General features: G+C 58.2%; 1 protein-coding gene and 2 long non-coding RNA genes across 13 annotated transcripts; 1 reads left to right on the top strand and 2 right to left on the bottom strand.

Annotated features, from left to right (window-relative positions):
* The first annotated feature begins 328 nt into the window (after positions 1-328).
* On the top strand, positions 329-23351 carry PTGES (prostaglandin E synthase). Of its 10 annotated transcripts, none has more exons than XM_042912336.1 (6): positions 329-529; positions 2699-2826; positions 8916-9039; positions 9861-13049; positions 16137-16219; positions 22782-23351. In XM_042912336.1, exons 4-6 carry the CDS (start codon positions 12513-12515, stop codon positions 23029-23031), a joined length of 870 nt encoding a protein of 289 aa, XP_042768270.1. In that variant the 5' UTR covers positions 329-529; positions 2699-2826; positions 8916-9039; positions 9861-12512; the 3' UTR covers positions 23032-23351. The 10 variants fall into 10 exon arrangements, with proteins under 10 accessions (XP_042768270.1, XP_042768272.1, XP_042768271.1 ...); XM_042912337.1 differs by lacking the exon at positions 329-529 and adding an exon at positions 1266-1449; XM_042912340.1 differs by lacking the exons at positions 329-529; positions 2699-2826 and adding exons at positions 5615-5684; positions 7794-8172 and having other exon boundaries at positions 12853-13049.
* LOC122204725 lies at positions 3928-7151 on the bottom strand. Of its 2 annotated transcripts, none has more exons than XR_006195762.1 (3): positions 5467-7151; positions 5062-5376; positions 3928-4813 (listed from the first exon to the last, which is right to left on the bottom strand). It is a non-coding gene; the product is annotated as an uncharacterized LOC122204725 (long non-coding RNA). The 2 variants fall into 2 exon arrangements; XR_006195763.1 differs by lacking the exon at positions 3928-4813 and having other exon boundaries at positions 4958-5376; positions 5467-5650; positions 5753-7151.
* Positions 12396-18745, bottom strand: LOC122204726. The gene is made up of 3 exons (XR_006195764.1): positions 18654-18745; positions 18416-18568; positions 12396-12433 (listed from the first exon to the last, which is right to left on the bottom strand). It is a non-coding gene; the product is annotated as an uncharacterized LOC122204726 (long non-coding RNA).
* Positions 23352-23601: the final 250 nt, after the last annotated feature.

Raw genomic sequence — 23601 nt, 5'->3', positions numbered from 1 at the left:
TACTGGCATTCTGTCTTCCTGCTTCCTCCTGACAGCCAGCTTTGTCCCGGAGGCTCACCAGTTCTGTGTTCTGGCTTTCCTCAGGCCCCGTCACCTCTCATCTGGGCAACAGCACCGGCCCCCCACCGGTCCCCTATCCTTGGGCACCGCTCCCCGACCCTGAGCAGCTGGGGACATGACGGAAGAGAAGACTGGCCTTGACCTCAGCAGAGATGAGGGTCTCTATCTGCTTGGCATCTGAACCCTGGCGTCAGAAGGCTGAGAGGCAGGGGAAGGCGGGCGAAGCAGGGGGGAGGGGGGGTGTGTGTGACCCGGCAGGGCCTGTGGTTTGAGTGAAGAAAGCGATTGCATAAAAATGGAGAGCCTTACCACAGCCTGGGTCCTGTCCCTGCCTGAGTCATGCTAGAGAGACAGGGAGGGGACGGCAAGAGCCCGAAGCCCCTCAGATCTCAAGCTGGCCAAGGCCTTGGGTGTGACATTTCTGAAGTCATCACCGATGAGCTCAGGCAGAGGCGCGCCTGGGGACAGGGTAAGAGACAAGAGGGAGGGCTGAGGTTGTCTCAGCAGAACTCCAGGTCTGGGTTGGCAAGAGGTCACGGGGTGGAGAGTTGGCCCCGGAGACAGCTCCAAACCACTCCCAAGGCCAGGGCGCCTCTGACGTGAGCCCCGTGTCTCCGACACCAGCAATGTGTCTGGCACACTCAGGCTTCGGGGGTCAGTGGATGAACGGGCCAGAAGAGCGCCTCTGAGGGGCACTCCGGTCCCCCACTTTAATCCTCTAAGCTTCAGCAGGGGCTGTGCTGGGGCCTCACGTGTCCCTGGTTCCCACGACAACAGACCCTGGTATTCTGGTCATGAGTTCCCCCCCTCCCCCCCGTTTGCACAGGCTTAGGTGTGTGGCTCAGTCTATGCAGAGCTGGGGGGATGACTGAAACCTGGGTATAGATCTGGCATCCAGCCAGGAGGAAGAAGCATTTTTTTTTTTTTTTCCCTCCAAGATAATGTGTAACTCAGAGGCCACAGACTGCTGCCCCCAGGATAAGACAGGAGAATCAAACCTGATCACCTGGGTTCCTGGCTGCAGCTTGTGCTGGGGGTAGTGGGGACAGCAAGGGACACATCTGGGCCTTTCCAGACTCCAAGTTCAGAACAATTCCGAGTGCTGTGCTCCTCCAGGAGGGGGACGACTTGGCTCTCGGGACAAGGTGACAGCAGGGAGGCCTTCATGGTGGTGGAGTTAGGGGTGGGGCGGGGGTGGGGTGGGGCGGGGTGGGGAGCTGGACAGGGAAGCAATGAGAGGCTTGCGCAGAAAACGTCGTCTTACCCTACAGGACCCAGAAAACAGGCGAGGTCCAAAGCGGCCTTGGGTGGGGGCCTCGGCTTCCGGTGGGGACCCCAGCGCCCCGTAGAACAGGTGACAGACCTGCGCTGACCAGCCCCCGGTTAATGGTAACTGGTTCCTTGCGTCGTCTCGAGGCCGGGGCTGCTTTGGGGGTTCCGGGATCGAGGGGCTCCTGGTGAGGACGTTCGCGGTACAAGGGGCGCGGGGACGCAGGTGACGACCCCCGGGGCCGACCAGGAGCGGATTCGGATTCGCGGAGGTTCTCCCCAGGCCACTCACAGCCACCCCACCCCACCCCGGGGCCGCTGAGCTCAGCCTCCTCCGGCGCCCAGGTCCACCTTTCCGTCCCCCGCTGGCTATTCTCCGTTCACACCTGCGAGGCACCTGCTCAGCGCGCTCTGCGCTCATTGGCTGTTGGCCAGCCTCCCATTGGCCGCCCTGTGCTCAGGCGCTCTCCACTGTCCAATCAGAGCCCGGAATTGCCCGGGGCTGCGTCTGCCCGTGTTTGTGTTCCGGAAGAGGGGGGACCCCTTACAGGGGCTCGGGCAGGGCTCCCGTTCTAGGCCTTGTGCGCTACACCCTCTGGCTTCCAACCAGCTAATCAGGTTCCCGGAGGACCCAGCACAAGCACCACTTTCTCCCCGGCCCCCCCCCCCCCCCCACTTCTCCCCTGATACACGCACCCACCGCTACGGGTTCTTATCTTGTTGTGATGTAATTAGTTCTTTGCCCGTCTCTACCGGCCCTGGACTGATGATTCACGGGGCGGGGGGTAGGGCCGGACCGTCACACTCCGTATCTGTCCAGCCCCCCGGGCGCTGCCTCGGGGATGACTCAGGCCTGGTTGAAGCTCAGCGGTTAACACACCAGCCGCGGTGACCGCTGGCGATTAACACGAGGCACAATGTCACGTGTCACCTGGGTTATCTCAGTAATCCTCCATGGAAGGTGTATTATCACACCCGTTTTAGAGATGGAGAAAGCGAGGCCCAGAGAGGGGAAGTATGGCGCTCGGATAGGAGGCAGTGGTTCGGGGCTTGGGTTTCCGTCCTGCTCCTCAACCGCTGAGCCACGGCGGACAGGCTACTTGGTCAATCCGGGCCTCAGTGTCCCCTTCTCCAAAAGGGAGAGAAGCAGATTTAACATATGAGGTGGCCGCAGAAAATCAGCGGTTTTCAAGCTGCAAAGACTCAACCCCGAGGTTGGCATCGTTATCACAGGTGGGAGGAGGAGCTTGACTGCTCTTTCAGCAATAAATCGGGCTCTGCAGACTTGACCTTCAAGTCCAGCTTGCTTGAAATCGGCCCACGATTTGGGCACATACCTCAAGGACAGCGTTGACGTTTTGAATCACAGATCTTGAGACCGGAACAGAAAGGCCGACACCTCATCTGAGATTCTCAGTGCACCTGTGACCTTTGTGCCGTGTCTTAAAGCAATCAAAGAACCAGAAGATCCTAGACCACTCTGCGGCACAGTGAGAGGTCAGTGACAGTAGCCCATCTCTTTATGTAGAGTGGCCAGATGTGGCCTTTGATCTCCCAAAACGTGGTGAGTCCAAGCTGAGATGTCTCATGACCGTGAAGTTCACACTGGTTTTTAAAGACTTCACATGAGAACAAGTAAAACACCTCACTAATAATTTACAAATACTAACTGCACGTTAAAGTGATCATATTTTGGGGAGTGCCCGGGTGGCTCAGTCAGTTGAGCGTCCAACTTCAGCTCAGGTCATGATCCCACAGCTCGTGGGTTCGAGCCCCGCGTCGGGCTCTGTGCTGACGGCTCAGAACCCGGAGCCTGCTTCAGATTCTGTGTCTCCCTTGCTCTCTGCCCCTCCCCTGCTCACGCTCTGTCTCTCTCTCTGTCAAAACTAAATAAACATTCTAAAAGGTAATAATATTTTTAAATCATTACCGTAATTATTAAATATTATTACCTTTTAGAATGTTTATTTAGTTTTGAGAGAGAGAGAGAGACAGAGCATGAGCAGGGGAGGGGCAGAGAGAGAAGTGTCAGCACAGAGCCCGACACGGGGCTCAAACCCATGAGCTGTGAGATCATGACCTGAGCCGGAGCTGGCTGCTTAACCGAATGAGCCACCCGGGCACCCCGAAAGTGATAATGTTTTTTTTTTTAATTTTTTTTAACGTTTTATTTATTTTTGACACAGGGAGAGACAGAGCATGAACAGGGGAGGGTCAGAGAGAGAGAGGGAGACACAGAATCTGAAGCAGGCTCCAGGCTCTGAGCTGTCAGCACAGAGCCCGACACGGGGCTCGAACTCACGGACCGCGAGATCGTGACACGAGCCGAAGTCGGCCGCTTAACCGACTGAGCCACCCAGGCGCCCCAAGTGATAATGTTTTTGATACATTAAGTTAAAATATTCTTTTTTAAAGTTTATTTATTTATTTTGAGAGAGAGAGAGAGAAAGAGCACACAAGCAGGGAAGGGCAGAGAGAGAGAATCCCAAGTAGGCCCCACAGTGTCAGGGCAGAGAGCCTGACTCGGGGCTCAGGCTCACCAACTGTGGATGATGACCTGAGCCGAAATCAGTCAGGTTCTTAATTGACTGAGCCGCCCAGGCACCCGGATATATTAGGTTAAATCAAATACATTATTATAATATGCTGCATAATATTCCAAAGATATCAGTTCCTATTCCTGGAACCCGTGTTGCCTTTTGGGAAAAGGGGTCCTTCTTTGCGATTGTGACACAGTTAAAGATCTCGAGATGGGGAGATTACCCTGGGATTACCCAGGTAAACCCCGAATGCGGTCACACGTATCTTGATCAGTGAGAGACGGAGGGAGAGTTACACAGACACGTGGAGAAGAGGAGACAGCAGGCTGGAGAGAGGTGGCCACAAGCCAAGGAATCCCAGCATCACCAGGAGCCAGAAGAGGCAAGGGACAGATTCTCCTGGACGCTGTGGCAGGGAGCAAAACCCTGCCAACGCCTTGGCGTCAGACTTCTGGCCTCCAGAATCGTGAAAGACTAAATTCCTACTCTTCTAAGTCACCAAGTTCCGGGTAATTTGTTACAGTGGCCACAGGGAACTCATACGATTATAGAAATTAATTCCACCTGATACATTTTTTTTTTAACATGGCTACAAGAAAAAAAATTTTTTTTTTATTTTAGAGAGAGAGAGCACGCGTGAGCGAGGGTCAGAGGGAGACAGAGTGCAGAGTGCGGAGCCCAGAGTTGGGGCTCGAGCTCGCCCGAAGTGGGACTTGAGCTCGCGCAATGCGGGGCTCGAACTCACGGACCGGGCGATCACAACCCGAGCCAAAGTCGGACGCTTAACAGGCTGAGCCGCCCAGGCGCCCCGACACGGTGAGTCGCAAATGTCAAGTTCCACGTGTGGCTTGCACTTGGCGTGTGTGTTAGGTTTCTGCTGGACAGCGCTCTCTGGAGATCCAACCAGAGCTACGTACGCTTGTTCTGTAGACACACGAGCACCTCTGAAAACACAAGAAGGCGGGGCGCCCGGGTGGCTCAGTCAGTTGAGCGTCCGATCTTGATTTCAGCTCAGGTGACGATCCCAGGGCCGTGGGATCGAGCCCCGCGTTGGAAGCCTGCTTGAGATTCTCTCTTTCCCTCTGCCCCCCTCTCTCCCCCGCGCACACGCTCTCTCTCTCAGAAATAAACATAAAATCAATCAAATAAAAACACAAGAAGGCACTGTATGAGTGATGTAGAGCTGTAATACCTAATGACCACAGACTGTTCGGCTTAAAGCAACAGAAAAGGATCCTCTCCTAGTCCTGGACACCGGAGATCTGAAGTCAAGGCGTTGACTGGGTTGGTTCCTTCTGGAGGCTCTGAGGGGGAAACGCATCTCGTGGCTGTCTTCTGGTGGCTTCCGGCAAGCCTCCGCCTCCCCCGGCTTGTGGCCACATCGCTCCAATCTCTGCCTCCCGCTTCACCTGGCCTTTTCCTCCGTGTGTCTGAATCTCCCTCCGCTTTCCTTTACAGGGACACGGGTCATTGGACTCAGACTGAGCTCCGTGTATATACGTCTCTCCTAAGATCACATTCACAAATACTGTAGGTTAGGACTCAGACATATATATATTTTTTTTTTTCAGAGGACACTATTCAACACACTACAGACCTGTTATGTGGGCTACTGAAGGGTAGAGGTTGAACTGCAAAGGGCGTGGGCTCTGTGGCCGTGTGATCCTGGGTTTGAGCCCTCCAGTCGCGATCTCTTTGCTATGGTTGCTCCCTCCCAGGCGCTTCAGGAACCTTCTCTGGAAACTGGAGGTGGTGTCGTTACGAGTGCTTCCTCCAAAATGCTGTGACGAGACCACTTGTCAGTTCCGTAACTGAGTGAGTTACTCAACTGCTCTGTGTCTGAGTTTTCTCATCTGTCGAGTGGGAATAGTCGTAGTACCTACCTCAACAGGATGTCGAAGATCAGGTTAACATTCCCCCAGGCACATCGTGAACACTGTACAATGTTTTCTTTTTTCTTTTCTTTTGAAGTAATCTCTCCGCCCAGCGTGGGGCTCGAACTCGTGGCCCCAAGATCAAGAGCCGCACGCTCTACCGGCTGAGCCAGCCGGGCACCCCTATGCAAGTGTTGTGGTTGTTCGTGTCGTTATTTATGATAAAATGTTGTTCATGTTGTTATTTATAATAGAACGTTGGCATCGTTTACATTGGGCACAGGTGATGAAATGTTCTATCGAGCTCTCGTGTTATCCTTTCTCTGGCTTTGATTCGGACCTGACTTCCTTACTCAGCTCATGTTGAATGACCCTGAGCACAGAATCAGGGCCAGTTCATGCAGCCACACGGGGTCCCGTGGGGCCGACTCACCAGTCCACTGTCAGCCGCCTGAAACTCCCGACAACGTTTGAAAAGGGACTTTGCGTTTTCATTTTGCGCGGGGCCCCACTGATTCCTGTGGCCAGATCTCCTTGGAGTCACAACTCGTCCTGTGCTTGCAGCAGTGAGGGGTCTCCAGCGAGGGGTGGCGGTCCCCCTCTGGTCTCCGAGGGACCTTTACAAACTAGGTCGCGGCGGCTGGGAAAACACGGCGTCCGAGGATGAGCCAGCCGACTGGGGCCGCGTTTGTTTTGCCTGCAAGAGGAGATTTAGGGCTGACCTGGTGGTGTCCTCCAATTCCCAAGGCCTGTGGCGAGGAGAAGGGAGCATGCGTGTGCCCTGCGGCCCCGAAGGGGCAGTTCGGCTCAGCACAAGGAAGGAGATCTGAACGAGAGTTGTGCAAGAATGGAACAGCTGGCTTGCCTTCAAACCTCGGCTCTGCCTGCGGGGGTGGGGTGGGGGGGGTTGCTGGTGAAGAAAGCAGGCTCTGGCTGCCGATAGCTTCACCTCTGCCCAGATCCGTGATCTTAGGGCAAAGTCATTCATAGCCCTGAGCCCGTTTTTCCACCGAGAACGCTGGCTGATCAGGCTCTATCATCCAGGGTGACAGCGCGAAAGATAAGACAAGGCAGGTGGATGCATGAATCACGGAAATGGTGCCTACCTCCTTGACAACAGCTGCTGTTTTCTGGTTGCTGTTTTATTATTATTATTATTATTATTATTATTATTGGAAAGTAGGGAGTCCCCCCAGACTGGCAGGGTTCCAGTTGAGAGGGGCCATCAAGGAGGTTGCAGACATGACCTCGCGTCAGAGCTGAAGGAGGGAGCACGCGCTCTGCCCCCTTAACGATGTCCGCTTCTGTCATATTTGGACGATTCGTTTAAAAGCCCACGGTTATAGGGGGCGCCTGGGTGGCTCAGGCGGTGAAGCGTCCGACTTCGGCTCAGGTCAGGATCTCACGGTCAGGGGTTCGAGCCCCCGGGCCGGGCTCTGTGCTGACGGCTTGGAGCCTGGAGCCTGCCGCCGGATGCTGTGTCTCCCTCTCTCTCTCTCTCTTTCTCTCTCTCTCTGCCCCCGCCCCCGCCTCTCTAAAAAATAAATAATCATCGTAAGTAAAAAAAAATCAAAACCTGCCGTCATAAAATAGTGTTGTCCTTGTGACAAAGGCCCCGGGGGAAACCCGGTGGCACTTCTTGTGAAACTGAGGAAGTTCGGGGTCCCGGGGGCCCCCGGAAAGCCGGAGGGTTCCCATCATCGCTGTGTTTGAAAGCCCCGGCCCGCTGTCCCCTGAGCCATCGCTGGCTGAACTGGGATCCCAGGAATGCAAAACTCCCTTCCAGGGCCTCCTAGGAAAAGGCTTCCTGATGCGTCCGAGGGCCGGACACGGGAAATGCCCCCGGGGAGACAGCATCCGGGGGCGGTGCGCGTGCGTGGGCGCTGGCTGGACGCGTCCCCAGCCTGGGCACGGGAGGGTCTTGGCTGCGGCCTGATCCCGGAGCCTCTGCCCGGAGGACTGCCCCTTCTCTGCAAAGGTCTTGGCAGGGATTCGTGCTGAGACGAACATTTCCTCCCCTCCCGCCTCCCCCATCCGCCTCTCCTGTCAGCTGTGTGCCGTCCTCCCCCCACAAAGCATCCAGGAAATGCTCCTGCCTGTGCCGTCCCCCCCCCCCCCCGCCCCCGCCCCCAAAGCATCAGGAAATGCTCCTGCCTGACCGCAGCTCTGCGCATCCGTAACCGGATCTGAGGCCTGCGGTCAGGGGCCAACAGATGGGCTCCATCAAGGGCGGCGCTTGGTCGGAGTGTGAAGGGCCCCACGTGTGCTCCTCTCTGCGGCGACAGGAGAACGGGACGGCCCGGGAACGTGCAGTGTGTCAGGCACACGTTCAGGTGGCCCGTCTCCCGACAAATACCTGCGAAGCCCAGCTCTGTGCAGACGCCACACCGGGTGCCGTGTGTACAGCCGCGGAGAAGCCAGCAGCCCAGGTTTTCCTTTCCCCTTTTTCTTTCCAACGTACAATGAATCACTGTGGGGGACGCCTGTCTGGCGGGGTCGGTTGACTCTTGATTTCGGCTCCCGTCATGATCCCAGGGTCGTGGGATGGAGCCCCGCGGTGGGGCTCCGCGCTGAGCCTGGACCCTGCTTGGGATTCTCTCCCCACCTTTCTCCGCCCCTCCCCTGCTTGAGCCCTGTCTTTCTCTCAAAAAAAAAATAAATACTAAAAAAAAAAAAAAAAAAAAAAAAAAAAAAAAAGTAACCATCTTGAAATGTACAGGTCAGTGGCACTAAGTAGGTTCACGCTGTAGTGCAGCCATCATCATCGTCTCTAGAACTTTCCCGCCCTTCCAGAAGAAAGCCCGGTGCGCGTTAAATGGTCGTTCCTATTCGGCCTCCGTCTACACCCTGGCAGCCACCGATCCGCTTTCTGTCTCTAGGGATTTGCCCATTCTGGACATTTCTTATAAACAGAATCATATGATATGCAGTCTTTCGTGTTTCTGGCTCTTGGCACGATGCCTTCCGGGTTCATCCACCTTGTAGCAGGTGTTAGTAAGTTCGTCCGTCTTAAGGCTGAACAATACTCCACTGTGTGGGTGAAGCCGCCGGGCTTTACAGCTGAGCAACCTTGCTTTCATCCTCACTCCCAAGAGGGGAAGAGCCCCCCCGGGAGGTTCCTGACTTGGGGAAGCCTCCGGAGAGGAGAGGAACCTTCCCTTACGCATTACAGATCGCTGCCTCTTAAGGTGCTGACCGGTTCCCCTGGGCCACAGCCCACAGCCCCGCAGCCAGAACAGCAAAGCGTCGGTGGCAAGAACATCCCCCTGGATCCAAGCCCAGCTGTGAGACCCGGGGTGAGTATAACCGCCAATCTGGGCCTCAGGCCCCACATCTCTAAAATGGGTCTAATAGTCCTATCTCCCTCAGGAGGGTTAAATACGATGGCATCTGTGATTAGGCCAAGGTTGGGTCTGAGAGCATTGCCCAGTGATTGATCCTCTGGCCGCCGCCCTATCTGACTGTGGTCCTTAAGCAGAATGGCATCATCCTTCAAGGCCATCTTGGCTATCTCAGGAATGGGCTGAGGGGCCAGGCTGGCCTTGAGAGCCCAGGAAGCAGCCTGATCGTCCCCATTTATCCTTATGAGTAAACGTCAGCTGCTGACCTAGGCTTCTTCCCTGGCTCTGTGCCTGTCAGGAGAGGCAGCCAGGCTCCCCCCAGGGCATTCCAGGAAGTAGGCGGGCAGGAGTCAGGACCCTGAACCAAACTCTGGAGCTCTTCAGTTATCCGGGTCTAGACTCCTTTGGTTATAAAGAAAGAAATCCCAATCAAGTGAGCTTAAATCAATTCAGTGAATTACAGTTGGGTCTGTATGTCAGGCACGGGACCGGTGCTTGTGGCTCATCAGCAAACAGGACTGAGACCCCCCCCCCCTTCCCCCCAGGAATCCGGGTGTTAGACAGTAAGGACAGGAAATAAATTGCATGGCGTGTCATTGAATGAAATGGGCCGTGGAAAGAACAGAGAAAGCACAGGCAGCAAAATGACATCAGAAATGGCTGGGGGGGGGGGGGGGGCTGCGCAGCGGATTAATGCGGTGTTGGGAGCGGGGTGGGGAGTGGGGGTGGAGGAGGCGACACCTGAGCAAAGACTTGAAGGTGAAGTGTCAACACAGCCCATGTCCAGGGGAAGAGACTTCCAGGCAGAGGCCGCCACCAGAGTGAAGGCCGGGAGCAAGGACAGAGTGGCTAGGCTGACGGAGCGAGCGGGGGAGGAATCCAGAGAGAACCGGATGGAGACCAGATGGGACGGGGCCGTGGGCCACGGTCCAAACTTTGGCTTTTACTCTGAGCAAGACGGGGGCCACCGCAGTTTGGAGCCAAAGACAAACGTGATTTTGACTGATGTTTTGTTTAAGCGAAGAAGGAAACTGTTAAGACTCCCAGGCCCGGGTGAGTCAGAGGTTGGGGCCTTGTTGCCCCCAGAATACAGGCCCCCTCCACGTGGGGAAGGCGGGGGGGATAGTTCCACGCAGCTTCAGGCCGCTGAGGCCCCAAGCCTCAGCCCTAGAGCCAACGGGGGGGGGGGGGTCTCCGGAGGGGGAGGTCACAATATAAACTCCCAGGGAAGCCTCTGATTGGCTCTGCCAGCTGCCGGGACCATTGGGATTGCCTTCCCTGGGTCACGTGGCCCACCCCCATTCCCAAGAAAGGGAGTACTGGGATTGGCTGCCCCTACGGTCCCTGAAAGGAAAGCTGTGCTTTCCCAGGGTTAGTTAGGAGGACGCGGTGGTTCGACAGCCCTTCATGGCCTTGTTCACTCTGCGAGGAGTTCAGGGGTCCCACCTGGAGCAGGGGGGAGGGGAGCGGAGCGGGAAGCTTCTGCCCCAGCGGGGCCCGCACGCAGCGCCATGGGAAAGCGCCGGCTAATCCGTGGGTTCGCACGGCACCCCTTCTCAAGGGTGGGGAGACGTGGCCGATGCCAGCCGGGACGACTGGGGCGCAATACAAATCTGCCTCCGGTCGCTCGAGCCACGGTTCTTTCTCTTCCATCCCCTGGCTGGAGAACGTCCCGGCGCCTCTCACCGAGGTCAGGAACCCAGCCGCAGGGGTGGGGCTGCTTCCTCCTCTCTCTTAAGCTCCTCTGAAGTCACAGACAATGAACCGGCCCAAGAGCTGGGTCTCTGATCCTCAGGAAATGCCGAGGAGGGCCAGCTGGAAGAAGCCACATGGGGGCTTGGACAAAGCAGCCCCTCTTTGCTCACCGTGACCAGAGAATTCTTGCGTGTGTGTGTGTGTGTGTGTGTGTGTGTGTGTGTGTTTAACCCAGCAAAGTCACCACTTAAGATACATCTCAGGGAGTTTTTACATCTAGATTCACCGGTGTAACCACCACCCAGCCGTGATGTAAACACATTTCTGACCCCCAGGACGCCTCCTCCTGGGGGACACCCCCCCCCCCGGGGGTTTCGTCTTGCCTTCATTTTCAGGCAGGCGCTGCTGTAGTCCCCCCCACCTCCCGCGAGGCAGGGGCACGTCTTTTGCAGGCAAAGAACCTGAGCTCCGAGAGAAGCGTCACCACCCTCACCACCACCACCAAGAACAAAACCGCAGCTTCCCCAGGCGGAGGGAGGCTTTAGGGAAATTCTTGGCCGGAAATCAGAGGAGACCTCGTCCCGTCTGTCTGCCAGGCCCTGGCTTGGCTGGTTCGTTCCCGCAGACGTGGAGGAAAAGATTCCTACCGTGAAGTCATCAGCCCGCAGGGCTTCCCCACGAAGTCCCTCTTATTTTCCGCTCCAGGTGACTGATGGGTAACAATCCGCCCTTTGCCCGCGCTGGTTTCTCTAGCCTCTGCTGGTGAGGTTTCTGTCTCGTTTCAGAAGCCCAAGCAGGGCCCAGCGCGCTCCCTCAAACACCCAGGCAGAGAGAACGTACAATGCAGGACGTCCCCTGCGTCCTCTGTCCCGTCCCTGATTGTGACTTGCCATGTATCGTGTGGGTCTGGGACGACCCCGGCTGGCAGCCCCATATCCCAGAAACACGGGTGTCGGCTTCCAAGCACGGCGCACAGCAAATGGACAAGCGATCGACCCCCACCCCCTACCCACTCCCTGCTCCAGCAGCAAGCACGGGGTGCTTCCAAGAGCCTCCCTCCTGGCAAGCCAAGCGTTACCCCCATTTGGAGGAGGAGGAAACTGAGGCTCAGAAGCTCATACAGATCAGGGCTTCCTAGGTGCCCGGTGTTTAATAATTAGACACGACTCCCTTTCGTTGAAGACAAGGATTCGGCGAAGGAACCTGCTCGCCCGAGACCACACGGCTGCAGTCGCCAAGGGCTGGCTCTGGGACCCGACGTCAGCTGAGTCGGGCTCCGGAGCACGTGGCCAGTGTCTGTGCCCTCTGGCCAGTCTTTCCTCTTGGTCTCTGCTGCTTTGGGGGCACAGCCCAGACGGACACCGCGGTCCCTTCGGGGCAGGCGCCAGGGCGGAGAAGGCACAGGACACTGAGGTTTCCCTCTTGCCCCCCTCCCCAGGGGACCCCCGGGCAAAGCGAGCGGTGTTGGCGAAACTAAAGGCAAAAGATTCCTGCCTCTGCTGACGTCCGACTCTCCGTGCCAGCTCAGGTCATGGGACGGAGCTCGCGTCGGGCCCCGAGCTGACAGCTCACATCGGGATTCTCTCTCCCTCTCGCTCTGCTCCAGCCTGCTCCTTCTCAGCGCTCGCTCGCTCTCTCAAAATCAATAACTAAACTTAAAAAAAAAAAAAATCAGAGTCACATCAAGGTAGGTATGACTGTGGTTCAAGCGTCCAGGCTGAGAGTGGGGACAGATGGCCCAGTTCTCCTGCCCAACACCTGTGCTGACCCGCGGGGACGGGGACAGACACCAGAGCTATCGGCCACCTGTGGATGTCCCGCCAGGCGTCTGCCTTTGTCCCACACACACACCCCCCTCCCCCAGAAGGCAGGCCCTGCCGGACGCCCCCATGTTGCAGATGAAGAGACAGACTAGAACGCGTTTAAGGATTTGCCAGGGGAGGGGTGTCTGGGGCCGGAGGCTGGACAGGGGACACAGCTCAGCCCTGCGCCTCCCCCAGCATCTGGCCGCTGAGAGTGGGCGTGTGCTGTGTGCAGACAGGCCTCCTGGCGGGCTCTCCCCGCCTCCTCCAGCTCGTAGAGACACAGCCACACGCGCCTGCTGCGGCCGCCTGCCCCAGAGCTCCCGCCTGCCCATGGAGATGCCTGCCCCTGTCCTGGCATTGGTGAGAGGCCAGGCGCTGCCGGCCTTCCTGCTCTGCAGCACGCTGCTGGTCATCAAGATGTACGTGGTGGCCATCATCACGGGCCAAGTGAGGCTTCGGAAGAAGGTATGCTCCCCTGGAGCACCCCCCCCCCCACCCCCGCCTCCCCGGCCCCAGCCCTGCTGGGAAACTGCAGGGATGGGAAACTTGGCCGAGGTGTTCTCCGGGCCAGAATGTGAGGGCCCTGGAGGCCTTTGGGATGGCAGGACCCGCACCTTCTTGTCCTCTGTTGTAAGAGCATTTACTCACCCCGCCGTGCTACCAGGTAAGTTCTGGCACGACGGGTGCTGCTGAGCTCTGCTGGGTGTCTCAGAGAGAAGCAGGTCCCGGAGGGTGGAATGAGACAGCAAGAATGCCTCCATCAGACCCGGCAGCTTCCCAGCACAGGAGATCGGAGATTTGGGTGGAGTGGAAACCGGCGACGCAGGAGCCCCGGGAATTTTAAGTGGAAATTCCCAATTCATTGGCGAGGTGGCTTACGAACGCACGGCAGCGTCCAGAGGCCAGGTCTCGGCCGGCCTGGGCTCCACTGGAATTTTCAAGGAGGAATTCCCCACCCCCCCCCTTCCCCCGGCCACCCCACCGATCCCAAGTCCCCGGAGCCAAAACAACAAAGAGGCTAAGATCGGAGCCTGGGTGGGCGGGACGGCCCATTCAGAACAGCTCTGCTCGCATTGGACACGACCAGAGTCAGAGAAGTTTTGGGCCAAGCCGGCCGGCTGTCTTGTTTTTCAGTAGAGGACTCGTTTCCAGAAACCATGGCCCCTTTGTCCGCCTTTGTCCCGTTCAAAGGCAAGGCAAGGTTAGCTCTGGTATCACGTTGGGTGTGGACACCCAGGAGCGGGGATCTTGCTGGGGAGTCGGACTCAGCCCCTGGCATAGGCGCGGGCAGGGGTGAAGGCGGGACGGCTTTAACGCCCAGAGGCACAGACACAGGCACCCGGATGACCCCTGCCTCCTCTCTGCCTCACCCCGGTCCTGGATGCGGGATACGGGGAACCCAGCAGGGACAGGTGCATTCAGCCATTAAGTCCTTCCTTGGAGCTGAGCGTTTAATAGGTGGGAGCCACATTCACCTTTTCTTCCGGGAGAGGACACCTGTGAGGCCACGCAGCAGGGTTTGAACGGGGCTGTCCGGCCCCACAACCTGTCCGGAGGGGGCAGGTGCGGGGATAGAATTCTCAACAGCAAAGCGCAGGGGTCCGGAGCCTCCCTCTTCAATGTGAATTCAGGGATAGAAGGAGGGAAACCCGAGAGTGCCTTTCTCTCTGGTGGGTGGAGAGTGCCAGAAAGAAACCTTCCCTGGGGCTGTCCCCCAGGGGCTCCTTACCGTCTGTGAGTTTCCCTCCCATGCCAGGAAGGAGCCTGGAAGCCACATCCCTGGGCAGGTGACAGATAAGGGCTCTGACTCGTCCACCCTTTGCCCCTGGGGCGAGTCTGGGGGCCGTTTCCTCATCTGTAAAGCGGGGGACAGTCACGCTCGAGCCGGGCGAGTTCGGCACCTGGCGCAGAGCAAGTGTTCTCATTACGAACTCATTAAGAGTTCTCATTACGAACAAACAACTGGAATTCACTCGAAGGCCGCAACCACAGCTCGGTCCCGGGAGTGCATCCAACGGCCTGCCCCCTTGTCCCAATTAAAGGTAGCAATTCTGGCTTCGGACGACAGCGGTTCCTCGGTCTGCCCTACAACCGGCTCCCGGCCCGGCGGGCTTGTGTTCCGGTTCTGTCTTTAGGAACGAGCCACCCCTCGGACCCGGGCCTAGGACCCTTTGAAGGGAGTCACGGGTCCACGGACTCTGTGCCGGCCCATCGGGATTGGTGATTCCACGAGTGCAGGGCCAGTGGAGAGGAATTCTGGGTGTGGGGGCTCTGATCCTGACCCTGACGGGCCTCAGGCGTGGGACAGGTGGGACGCACCAGAGCTTGAGGACAGGGGTCACCAGGGCTCATGAGTCAGAGGCGGGAGTATTTGCCATTGGATGAGCAATCCAGAAAGCGTGCTGCTGAGATTCGTGTTTGCTGTGGGGTTGGTGAGCGCTGGGCGTGGGCCTCCGGTGACCGAAACGTGACCTGAAGTTTCTGCTGGTCGTAGACTATTCGTCGAGCACCTTCCCCATGCCGGTGCTCCCAGTGCCCGGCATTGGGCGGAGGCCTCTCCAGTTCTCCCCTTCACTCTTCGCGCGGGAAATGAGCCCCGCTTGATCCAGAGTTCACGGATGAGGGAGCTGAGGCTCAGGGAAGCGAAGAAATGGGCAGCTAGTCTTTGTGGAACTGTCAAAAACCCTCTCACTGCTCTTAGTTCCAAGTCCAAAGTCTTAAGAGTGCCCTCGGGACCCCAGCAACTTCATCTTGGGCCTCTGTCCCTCGCTCTCTATACTCCAGCCACGCTAGGTTTCTGTTCTTCAAACACCCCCATCTTCTTCTGACCCCAGGGCCTTTGCACATGCTTTCCTGGATGTCTTCAATGCTCTTTCTCCAGCCGGCCCTCACCGGGCTCATGTTGTTGCCTCCTCCAAAGCTTAGCTTGAATGCCCCTGCCTCAGAGAAGCCGCCTCTGACCCCCAGGCTTGATCAGGTCTCCTGGAAACATTCTCAAGGCCAACCTTGTCTTCTCTCTGTTTAACACTCACCACCTGGTCTTCCCTGGTTCGTAGGCCATTTCCCCATCAGACTGTGAGCTTCCCACAAGCCAGGACATGAGGGCCTTTGCCTTCGTCCGTTCTGGCTGCTATAAGAGTGTCGCGGGCACACGGGCCTGGACTGGGGGGGGCGGGGCTTGTAAACAGCAGACTTCTTTCTCACCATTCTGGAGGCAAGGTGCCTGGAGATTCCGCGTCTGGTGAGGGTCCACTTCCTGGTTCACAGGTGGCCGTCTTCCGGCTGTATCCTCCAGTGGCAGGAGGGTGAAGGAGCTCTCTGGGGTCTCCTTTCTAAAGGCACTAATCCCATTCCCAAGGGCTCTACCCTCCTGACCTAATCACCCCAGAGGACCCCACCCCCCGCCCCCCAACACCATCACCTTGGAGGTCAGCTTTCAACATACGAATCCGCGGGGCACACGTTCAGCCCATAGCGGCCTTGGTCATGGCGAGTGCCAGCACTTGGCACGTGGAGGGGGCTAGGCCAGTAACTCTCGCTGACGTGTTCCAGGCTTTTGCCAACCCCGAGGATGCCCTGAGACACGGAGGCCTCCAGTACTGCCGGAGTGACCAGGACGTAGATCGCTGCCTCAGGCAAGTACTGTTGGGCCCCAGCCTGGCCACGGTCTGCCCCTGTCCAGGCTCCGCTCTGAGCACCAGGGCCAGGGGGGGGGCACCCAGAGGACCGAGGTCTCCTGCCTTCCGGAGCCCCTCAGACAGCTCTAATTTATTCATTGATTTAATTTCTTTCTTTCTTTTTTAAAATGTTTTTATTTATTTTTGAGAGAGAGATTGAGAGTGCGAGCCAGGGAGGGGCAGAGAGAGAGGGAGGCACAGAATCGGAAGCAGGCTCCGGGCTCCGAGCCGTCGGCACAGAGCCCGGGCGGGGCTCGAACTCACGGACCCTGAGCTCAGGACCTGAGCACAAGTCCGACGTTTAACCGGCTGAGCCGCCCAGGCGCCTCCAGTCCCTCCACCGTGGTTGGGTTCTGCCAATGGGATGGGTGAACATTTGCCACGTTTTGGTTTTATTTTGCATTTCTTTCGTTCGGAGTGAAGCTGAACGTCACTCCCTCTGCCGAACAACCCCCCAGTCGATCAAAAACAATTTTTCTCATCGTGAAAGTCAGAACTGCTGACGATCGCCGGCGACCTGGGTCGCACTGCAAACACACGGAGGGCAAAGGGAGACCAGTCCCGACTCTAATCCCCGCTAACCTCTAACACTGTGTTCACCCAGCTCCTCTTTGTAGATGTTTCCCAGAAAATCCCGTGTGCATTGTGTGCCCAGGGCGGGGTTCTGGTATTTCTTTTTCCGTGAACGTTATTTGGTGAGCACTTTCCGTGTGGGCAAATGTTACTCAAAACCTGATTCTTTAAAAATAGCCGTGTAAACTGGGGCGCCTGGGTGGCTCAGTCGGCGGAGCGTCCGACTTCGGCTCAGGTCATGGTCTCGCGGCTCGTGAGTTCGAGCCCCGCGTCGGGCTCTGTGCTGACGGCTCGGAGCCTGGAGCCTGCTTCCGATTCTGTGTCTCCCTACCCCCACTCTGCTCACACTCTGTCTCTCTCAAAACTAAAAATAATAAAAACATGGGAAAAATGGGGAAAAAAAATAGCTGCGTAAAATCCCATCGGAGACTAGATGTGGATTGATTTCATGTTCCTGATCTGAATGTTGTGGTTTTGGCAGTTGGCTCTCCCCTGGCTGACCCCGGTGGGCTGGAGAGGGAGGAGGCAGCACTTCCAGGGGACAGGGACTGCCAGCGGAGTTGAGGGACAAGCGGAAGGACGGGCAGCTGCACAGGGGGAGACAGGAGACAAACTCTCACGTAGTTGCCAGGGCATTCCCGTGCACCGAGGGCAGAAATGGGTGGGACACTGGAGTGTAAATAAGAGATTCTTTTCTTCGAGGAGAGCGGTTTTTTTCTCTTCGTTTTCTTGCCCGTTGAGAATAATATGCATACTTGTGGTTTTTAAGAATGACAGAGATGTGTAAGGTAGGCAGTGAAATCCTGTGCTGTTCTAGTGTTTCTGATATAACTAGGGTATGTAGTTCTTCCTGTGAGGTCCATCCGTCCGTCCATCCATCCATCCCATACCGGTGACCCTTATCCCGCCCACCCCCTTGGTTGGCCCGACTCTCCTGGGCGGTGGAGAAGGGCCTGAGCAGTCGAGGCGGCCGTGACCGCCGTGGATAGCCTGGGCTGGCTCACCGCAGCCACCGAGGGGGTTTACTTGGCTTTTCACAGGGTACACGCGTCCTCCGTAGCGAAGCTTACTTGTGGCACAGGAGCGGTTACGTGAGCCGACGAGCACTTTGGTTTATTTTTTACTGGCTGTAAGCAAGCCGAGGAGAGATAACAGACCCGTGTGGTGCCGAAATGTTTCTGCGTACCCAGTACAGCTTCTTCTTCCGATCAAAATGACCCTCTATCGATAGTGGCGATGCTCCAACGGCTGGAGTTCGATTCAGCGCTTTTTAAAAAAGGTTTATTTTTGAAAGACAGACAGAGTGTGAGTGGGGGAGGGGGCAGAGAGAGAGGGAGACACAGAATGTGAAGCAGGCTCCAGGCTCCGAGCCGTCAGCACAGAGCCCGACGCGGGGCTCGAACTCACGGACCATGAGATCATGACCTGAGCCGAAGTCGGCCGCTTAACCGACTGAGCCACCCAGGCGCCCCAGTTCAACCCTTTTTGAGCACCTCTTACCAGATAACGTTTTATGTCCATTTGGCAAGTGTTTATCGGTGGAGGGGACGTGCGACGTACTGGTATTTATTGGAGACTTACCACGGCAGGTCTGGGGGTTCCTGGTCCCTCGGGGTCTCCTCCACCTCCTGCCTTCACAGAACGTCGTGGAACCGTGAAGGTGCAGGGCTCAGAGAATCACACGTCCCGTCATCCCCTGCTGGAGAACTTGCTGGAACCTGAGGGGGACATGCCCTGGAAGCAGAAGTTAGTTAAATATTAGACCAGAGTTTATGGTGCAGTCAGGGTCACCCTCCTGCCCAAACAGGAAAGCACTTACGTCTTGGTTCTTGGAGGATAAATCTGCCTTGCAGATTAGCCACACGCCAGAGCCAAAACGAACGTGAGCCCGGCTCTGGGAGAGGTCAGGAGCCGGATTTCCAGGGAAATGATGAAACCCGGCCACCTTGTTTCATGACACCAATCCCAGCCTCCTGCTCAGGTGTCTTTGGGCCAGATCCCGAGTCCGTGTGTGGGAAACCTCAGGGAGGGAGTCTCCGAGTGGCCCCAAGGGAGGCAGACGGGCACGGGGCCCATGCTTGGCGAGGTTTCTGACTACTCGGAACACGCAGCCTGAATCCGACTGAACCGGTTTGTCCGGAGATCGGTCTCCGAATCGCAGTCCTAGAAGTCCCTTCGATGTTGTGGACGGTGAACCGAGGCCAGGGAGCAGGTTAGAGGGACGCAGAACCGCGGGCTCATGCCCGGCCCTCCTCTCTGCGGCTCCACACAGGGTTTCATTCACCTGGCCGAGGCAGGAGAGGCTGGCAAAACCGAGAGGGCGAGATTAGCGTTCAGGGTCGTGCCCCAGACCAGGCCGGCGATGGTGGCGAGGGAGAGGAGGAAGACGGCAGGTGCATCGGGGCGCAGCCCCTCCGCGGCAGCGGGGTCCTAAGCACCTTGTCGATAGCTGCCAACCCGCCGGGCCCCCCAACAGCCTCCCCGGGGAGGGTGCTGTTATCTCTGGAGGCAGAGCAGGCTTGCCGAGGCCACGCGGTTGAGCCCGGGACCGCAGGCTCTGTAGGAACGCGGTTTTGCTCGGCTTTATGCCTGCCCTTGACGCTGAGCAGCGGGGGACCTGCTGTTCCAGGGCATGGCCAGCGTGGGCGGCGGGGAGGGCCAGGGATGAGGACGGAGGTGGAGGTCGCGGCAGCTGTCCCTGCCAGCTGCCTGGGGCTACTCGCAGACCTTCTCCCCGCCCGTCACCTGCCGTCATGCAGCCGGTGTTGCAATGGCCGGGGGGTGGGGAGGGGCGGCCCAGTGCCACAGGAAGCCCAGCAAGTCCGGTCTGGCGGGGATTTGCTTTGGGTGACTTTTATGTTAAAAAGTGGCTGTTATTGGAATGACACGTTTTGCCCAACCACGTCTCTCTGGTACGTGACTCCCTCCACGTCTGTGAGTTCACATCCGGGCCCCCCGGGGAGGGGAATGAGTTTTCTTGCCTCACCTTTGATTTCCCCACAGCTCCCTGTCCTGGGCACCACTTGCGGGCTTCGTGGGGAACCCTCGCTTTGATCCCTACTGGAGGGAGGAGGGAGAGGGAGGAGGGACGGGCTGGGCCAGCTCTCAGTGGGGGGTGGGGGGTGGGGTGGAGGGCGGGGTGCTGAGGGTCAGAGCCTCAGGGCTTTCTCAGCCCCCAGCCACCTCTCCTCCGTCACTGGCGACCTTGGGCTGGAGCTGGGAGGTGGGGTCAGGACCACCGCTTGGTTTTCTGCAGGGGCTGCACCTCCCCGCCTCTCGGTTCTGCCCCGAAGAATGGGTCCCCACCTGCCACGAACCTTGCCCATCCCACCCTCCTCTCCACCCTGCTCCCCTTTGTCGGCTCTTTGGGGTTTGGCCAATGTCAGCTCTCTAAAAAGTGACTCACTCGTCCGATGTGAATACCTGCTTTAAAGGACAGTATCCGGATGAATGGGTTTCCATACCAGTGGGTGCTTTTCCTGAAACTTTCAGATGAGCGTGTGACAGAAAGGCCCATCCAGGCGGGTCAGCTGTGAGAGGCAGACCGATTTCTGGGACACGCTGACTTCATTTAATGTTTATTTATTTTTGAGAGAAAGAGAGGGAGACAGAGCGTGAGCGGAGTGAGGAGCAGAGAGGGAGGGAGAGACAGAATCCGAAGCAGGCTCCAGGCTCCGAGCCATCAGCACAGAGCCCGACGTGGGGCTCGAACCCACGAACCGCGAGATCATGACCTGAGTCAAAGTCGGACATGACTGACTGAGCCATCCAGGCGCCCCATCACTGACTTCATGTAAAGTAAGCTTTCCAGGGGCGTCCGGGTGGCTCAGTCGGTTCATCGTGATCTCAGCTCAGGTCCTGATCTCACGGTCTATGGGACTGAGCCCCACGTGGGGCTCTGCACTGACAGTGGCTCCCTCTCTCTCTCTGCCCCTCCCCCTGCTCTCTCTCTCTCTTAAAATAAGTAAATAAACATTAAAGAATAAGAAGAATAAAGCACGTTTCCCAAGGGTGTCCCTCTAATGGGGGATGTTGGGGGGCACAGCCCCATTTCCATAGGGTAGAGGGGTCTGGAGGAAGCCTTGCTGTCCCCTCACAAGTGAGGTAAGGGACTTGCTTGATCAGGGAGCTGGGGGACGGGGCGGGCCCAGCTTAATTTTCCCTCTTCTTCTTTCCCACGGCCAGGATCTGACCAGGGCCTACGACTTGCTCTCAGGCACAGGCAGGTGGCAGGGCCTCACCCAACTGGGTGAGACCGGGCCTTCCTGCAGACCTGCTTTCCCCGAGGCTGGGTCCCAAGGTGGAGATTTGGGAGAAAAGGGGAAGGCGGGCTCACGTTGGCTTCGGGATACGGGGCCAGAGACGCCAACCGCTGTGTCCCGAGTTTCACCTAAGAACGGTCCAGGCCCCGCTGGGTTAACGGGGGCTTTTGCACACGCGGATTGAATTCCAGGCCCCAAGCCCCCCCTTCACGAGCCCCCCCCCCCTCCTGCTTTCAACCTGCCTCGCTCCCTCTCATGCCACCCCACTCCAGACACGCTCCAGGGTCACTTTTCGGTGCCTCGAACACCCTATGCTCAATCCCACCCCAGGGCCTTCGCGCCTGCCCCTCCTGCTCCCTGGAAAGTTCTTCCCCTGCACCGGTGGTGACCTGCTGATGATCCCTGATCATTCAGGCTTCGGTGCAAACATCTCCTCCCCTGAACCCACCCACGCCGGTCACTCGGCAGAGACCCCTGCAGCACGGGGCAGCCGAGTTAGGGCCTCTCCCGTGCCCTGCCCAGCCCCATTCCCTAGGTCAGGCCACACACCAGGCCCTTGCCTAAGGCTCTGCTTGCAAGTGGGAGGGAAGAGGAGGGCTGTGTTACCGGCCGTCACATAGGAGCTGCTGGGCCGGCCCGGCCCGCGGGCGCACAGCGTTGGGGGAACGCGTCCCAGCTGGAAGGCGCACCTCGCTTCCCGCCCCCGAGTCCCCCCTGCCTCACACATGCGGCCTTGTCCTCGGGGGAGGTCCCAGCCCCGGTACTAGGTTCCTGTTTATTCTTCCAACATAGCGTCTGTGGCCTCAGGCACGGGTTCAGTCTCTAATTTATGAGACTTGACCTCCTCACCTCTCCCCAAGGAAGCTGTCCATTAGCGGGAGTCATGGAAAATGTGACCCAACTCTTAGCAGACGCGGGTGGGTTTTCTTTCGTGGTCATTTATTTACGCCAGGGCTATACTCAGCCCTTGCACTCCCCCCGCGCCACCCCACGTGCTCACGCGCTTGACCGTTTTGAACAAACACAAAGACACAGGACAGCGTAGACGAAATGAAGAGCTTTACCGGGGGGCGGGGGGGGGGGGCAGCTGTTCTGTTATTATTATTATTATCCCCGAAAGAGGCAGGAGGGTTTGCCGACATCTAGGGGCAGGACAAGACGGTTAGGCAAGGGTTTCAGACATGTGCTCTAGCCCACGCCCCTGGGGAGGGCCCAGGCACCTGCGTTCAGAAGGAGGGTGCCCCCACCCGCCCCGAAAAGCCCTGCCCGGGGGGGGGGGGGTAAAGGGCGCGGGTTGGAGTCAGACCTAGGCTCCACCCCCGCTCTCAACCCCCTCTGAGTCCCACTGTTCCCGGCTGGCGTCCAAGGCCACACGACGGAAGACGGTGGGGAGCGGGGCCGGGGCCAAGTCCTGGGGAGCCCCAGGGCTCGGTAGGAAAACCCCGGCTAGCTGCCTGTCACGGCCACTGGCCCATAAGTGGGGTTTTACGTCCTGGCAGCAGCTGACTTGGAATTGCTGTCGCTTCTGCCTCCGTGGTATCTCTTCCTCCCGGCCACGAACGGACTCCAGGCGGGCAGCCCGAGATGGTCCCCAGGGGCGTGGGGCCCTTCGGGGCAGAGGGCCCCGGCTTCCACGAGCGTCTCCGTGCTGACGCCCGGCTGACCGCACACCCTTGCCTTCCCAGAGCCCACCGGAATGACATGGAGACCATCTACCCCTTCCTGTTCCTGGGCCTCGTTTACTCCTTCCTGGGGCCTGACCCCTTCATCGCCCGGATGCACTTCCTCGTCTTCTTCCTGGGCCGCGTGGTGCACACCGTGGCCTATCTGGGCAAGCTTCGGGCACCCACCCGCTCCCTGGCCTACACCCTGGCCCAGCTCCCCTGTGCCTCCATGGCCTTCCAGATCGTCCGGGAAGCTGCCTGCCACCTGTGACCGGCAGCCGACAACTGCTCAGCCGGCAGACCGCTGGCCGCGAGCCCCCGTGACTGTACCCGGAGGGCGCTGGGCGGCCCTTGGGGATTGTGCTCAGCCCAGGGAGCCGGTTTCTTGGCAACCCACCGAGCGCGGGATTCTGGGCTCCGCGGGCCTGTGTGTGTTTGCCTACGTGTGTGCACGCGTGTGGGCGGGCGCGCCTCTCGGACTTCTGGGTGGAGTGGCTGCCCGGACCGTGTGGAGATGGCTTCTCAAGACTGACAGAAAAATCGTCCCGCTCGATAGCACCAGCGCATTAAAAGCCATGTTCCTTCTCCGTCCCTGCGAGTGAGAGAAGAGTCCGTTCAGGTTCCCCAACAAAACGACCATCCGGATTCAGGGCTGTACTAGCCGCAAGCTTCTTAGACCCACCCCAGAGATTCCGATTCGGCTAGTCTCGAGGGGACCCTGGGCATCCGCGTGTCTGTAAAGCTCCCTGTGTCCCAGCGGTGTCCGGGCCCCGGCTCCACGCTACCCCTTTCCTCCAGAAGCAGGACCCGGCACAGGGTGGGGTGTGATATTGCGATTTCT

The sequence above is a fragment of the Panthera leo genome, chromosome D4 (assembly GCF_018350215.1).
Source record: "Panthera leo isolate Ple1 chromosome D4, P.leo_Ple1_pat1.1, whole genome shotgun sequence".
NCBI classification, from domain to species: Eukaryota; Metazoa; Chordata; class Mammalia; order Carnivora; family Felidae; genus Panthera; species Panthera leo.
Note: the sequence above shows the minus strand (reverse complement) of the source record. Positions and strands in the feature narration are given on the sequence as shown.

Coding starts and splice junctions, on each gene's coding strand:
- PTGES (XM_042912338.1), top strand. CDS start 12,513: ATGGCCCAGTTCTCCTGCCCAACACCTGTGCTGACCCGCGGGGACGGG. Junction 13,050..16,136: donor AAGTGAGGCTTCGGAAGAAG/GTATGCTCCCCT, acceptor GACGTGTTCCAG/GCTTTTGCCAACCCCGAGGA. Junction 16,220..22,781: donor GACGTAGATCGCTGCCTCAG/GCAAGTACTGTT, acceptor TTGCCTTCCCAG/AGCCCACCGGAATGACATGG.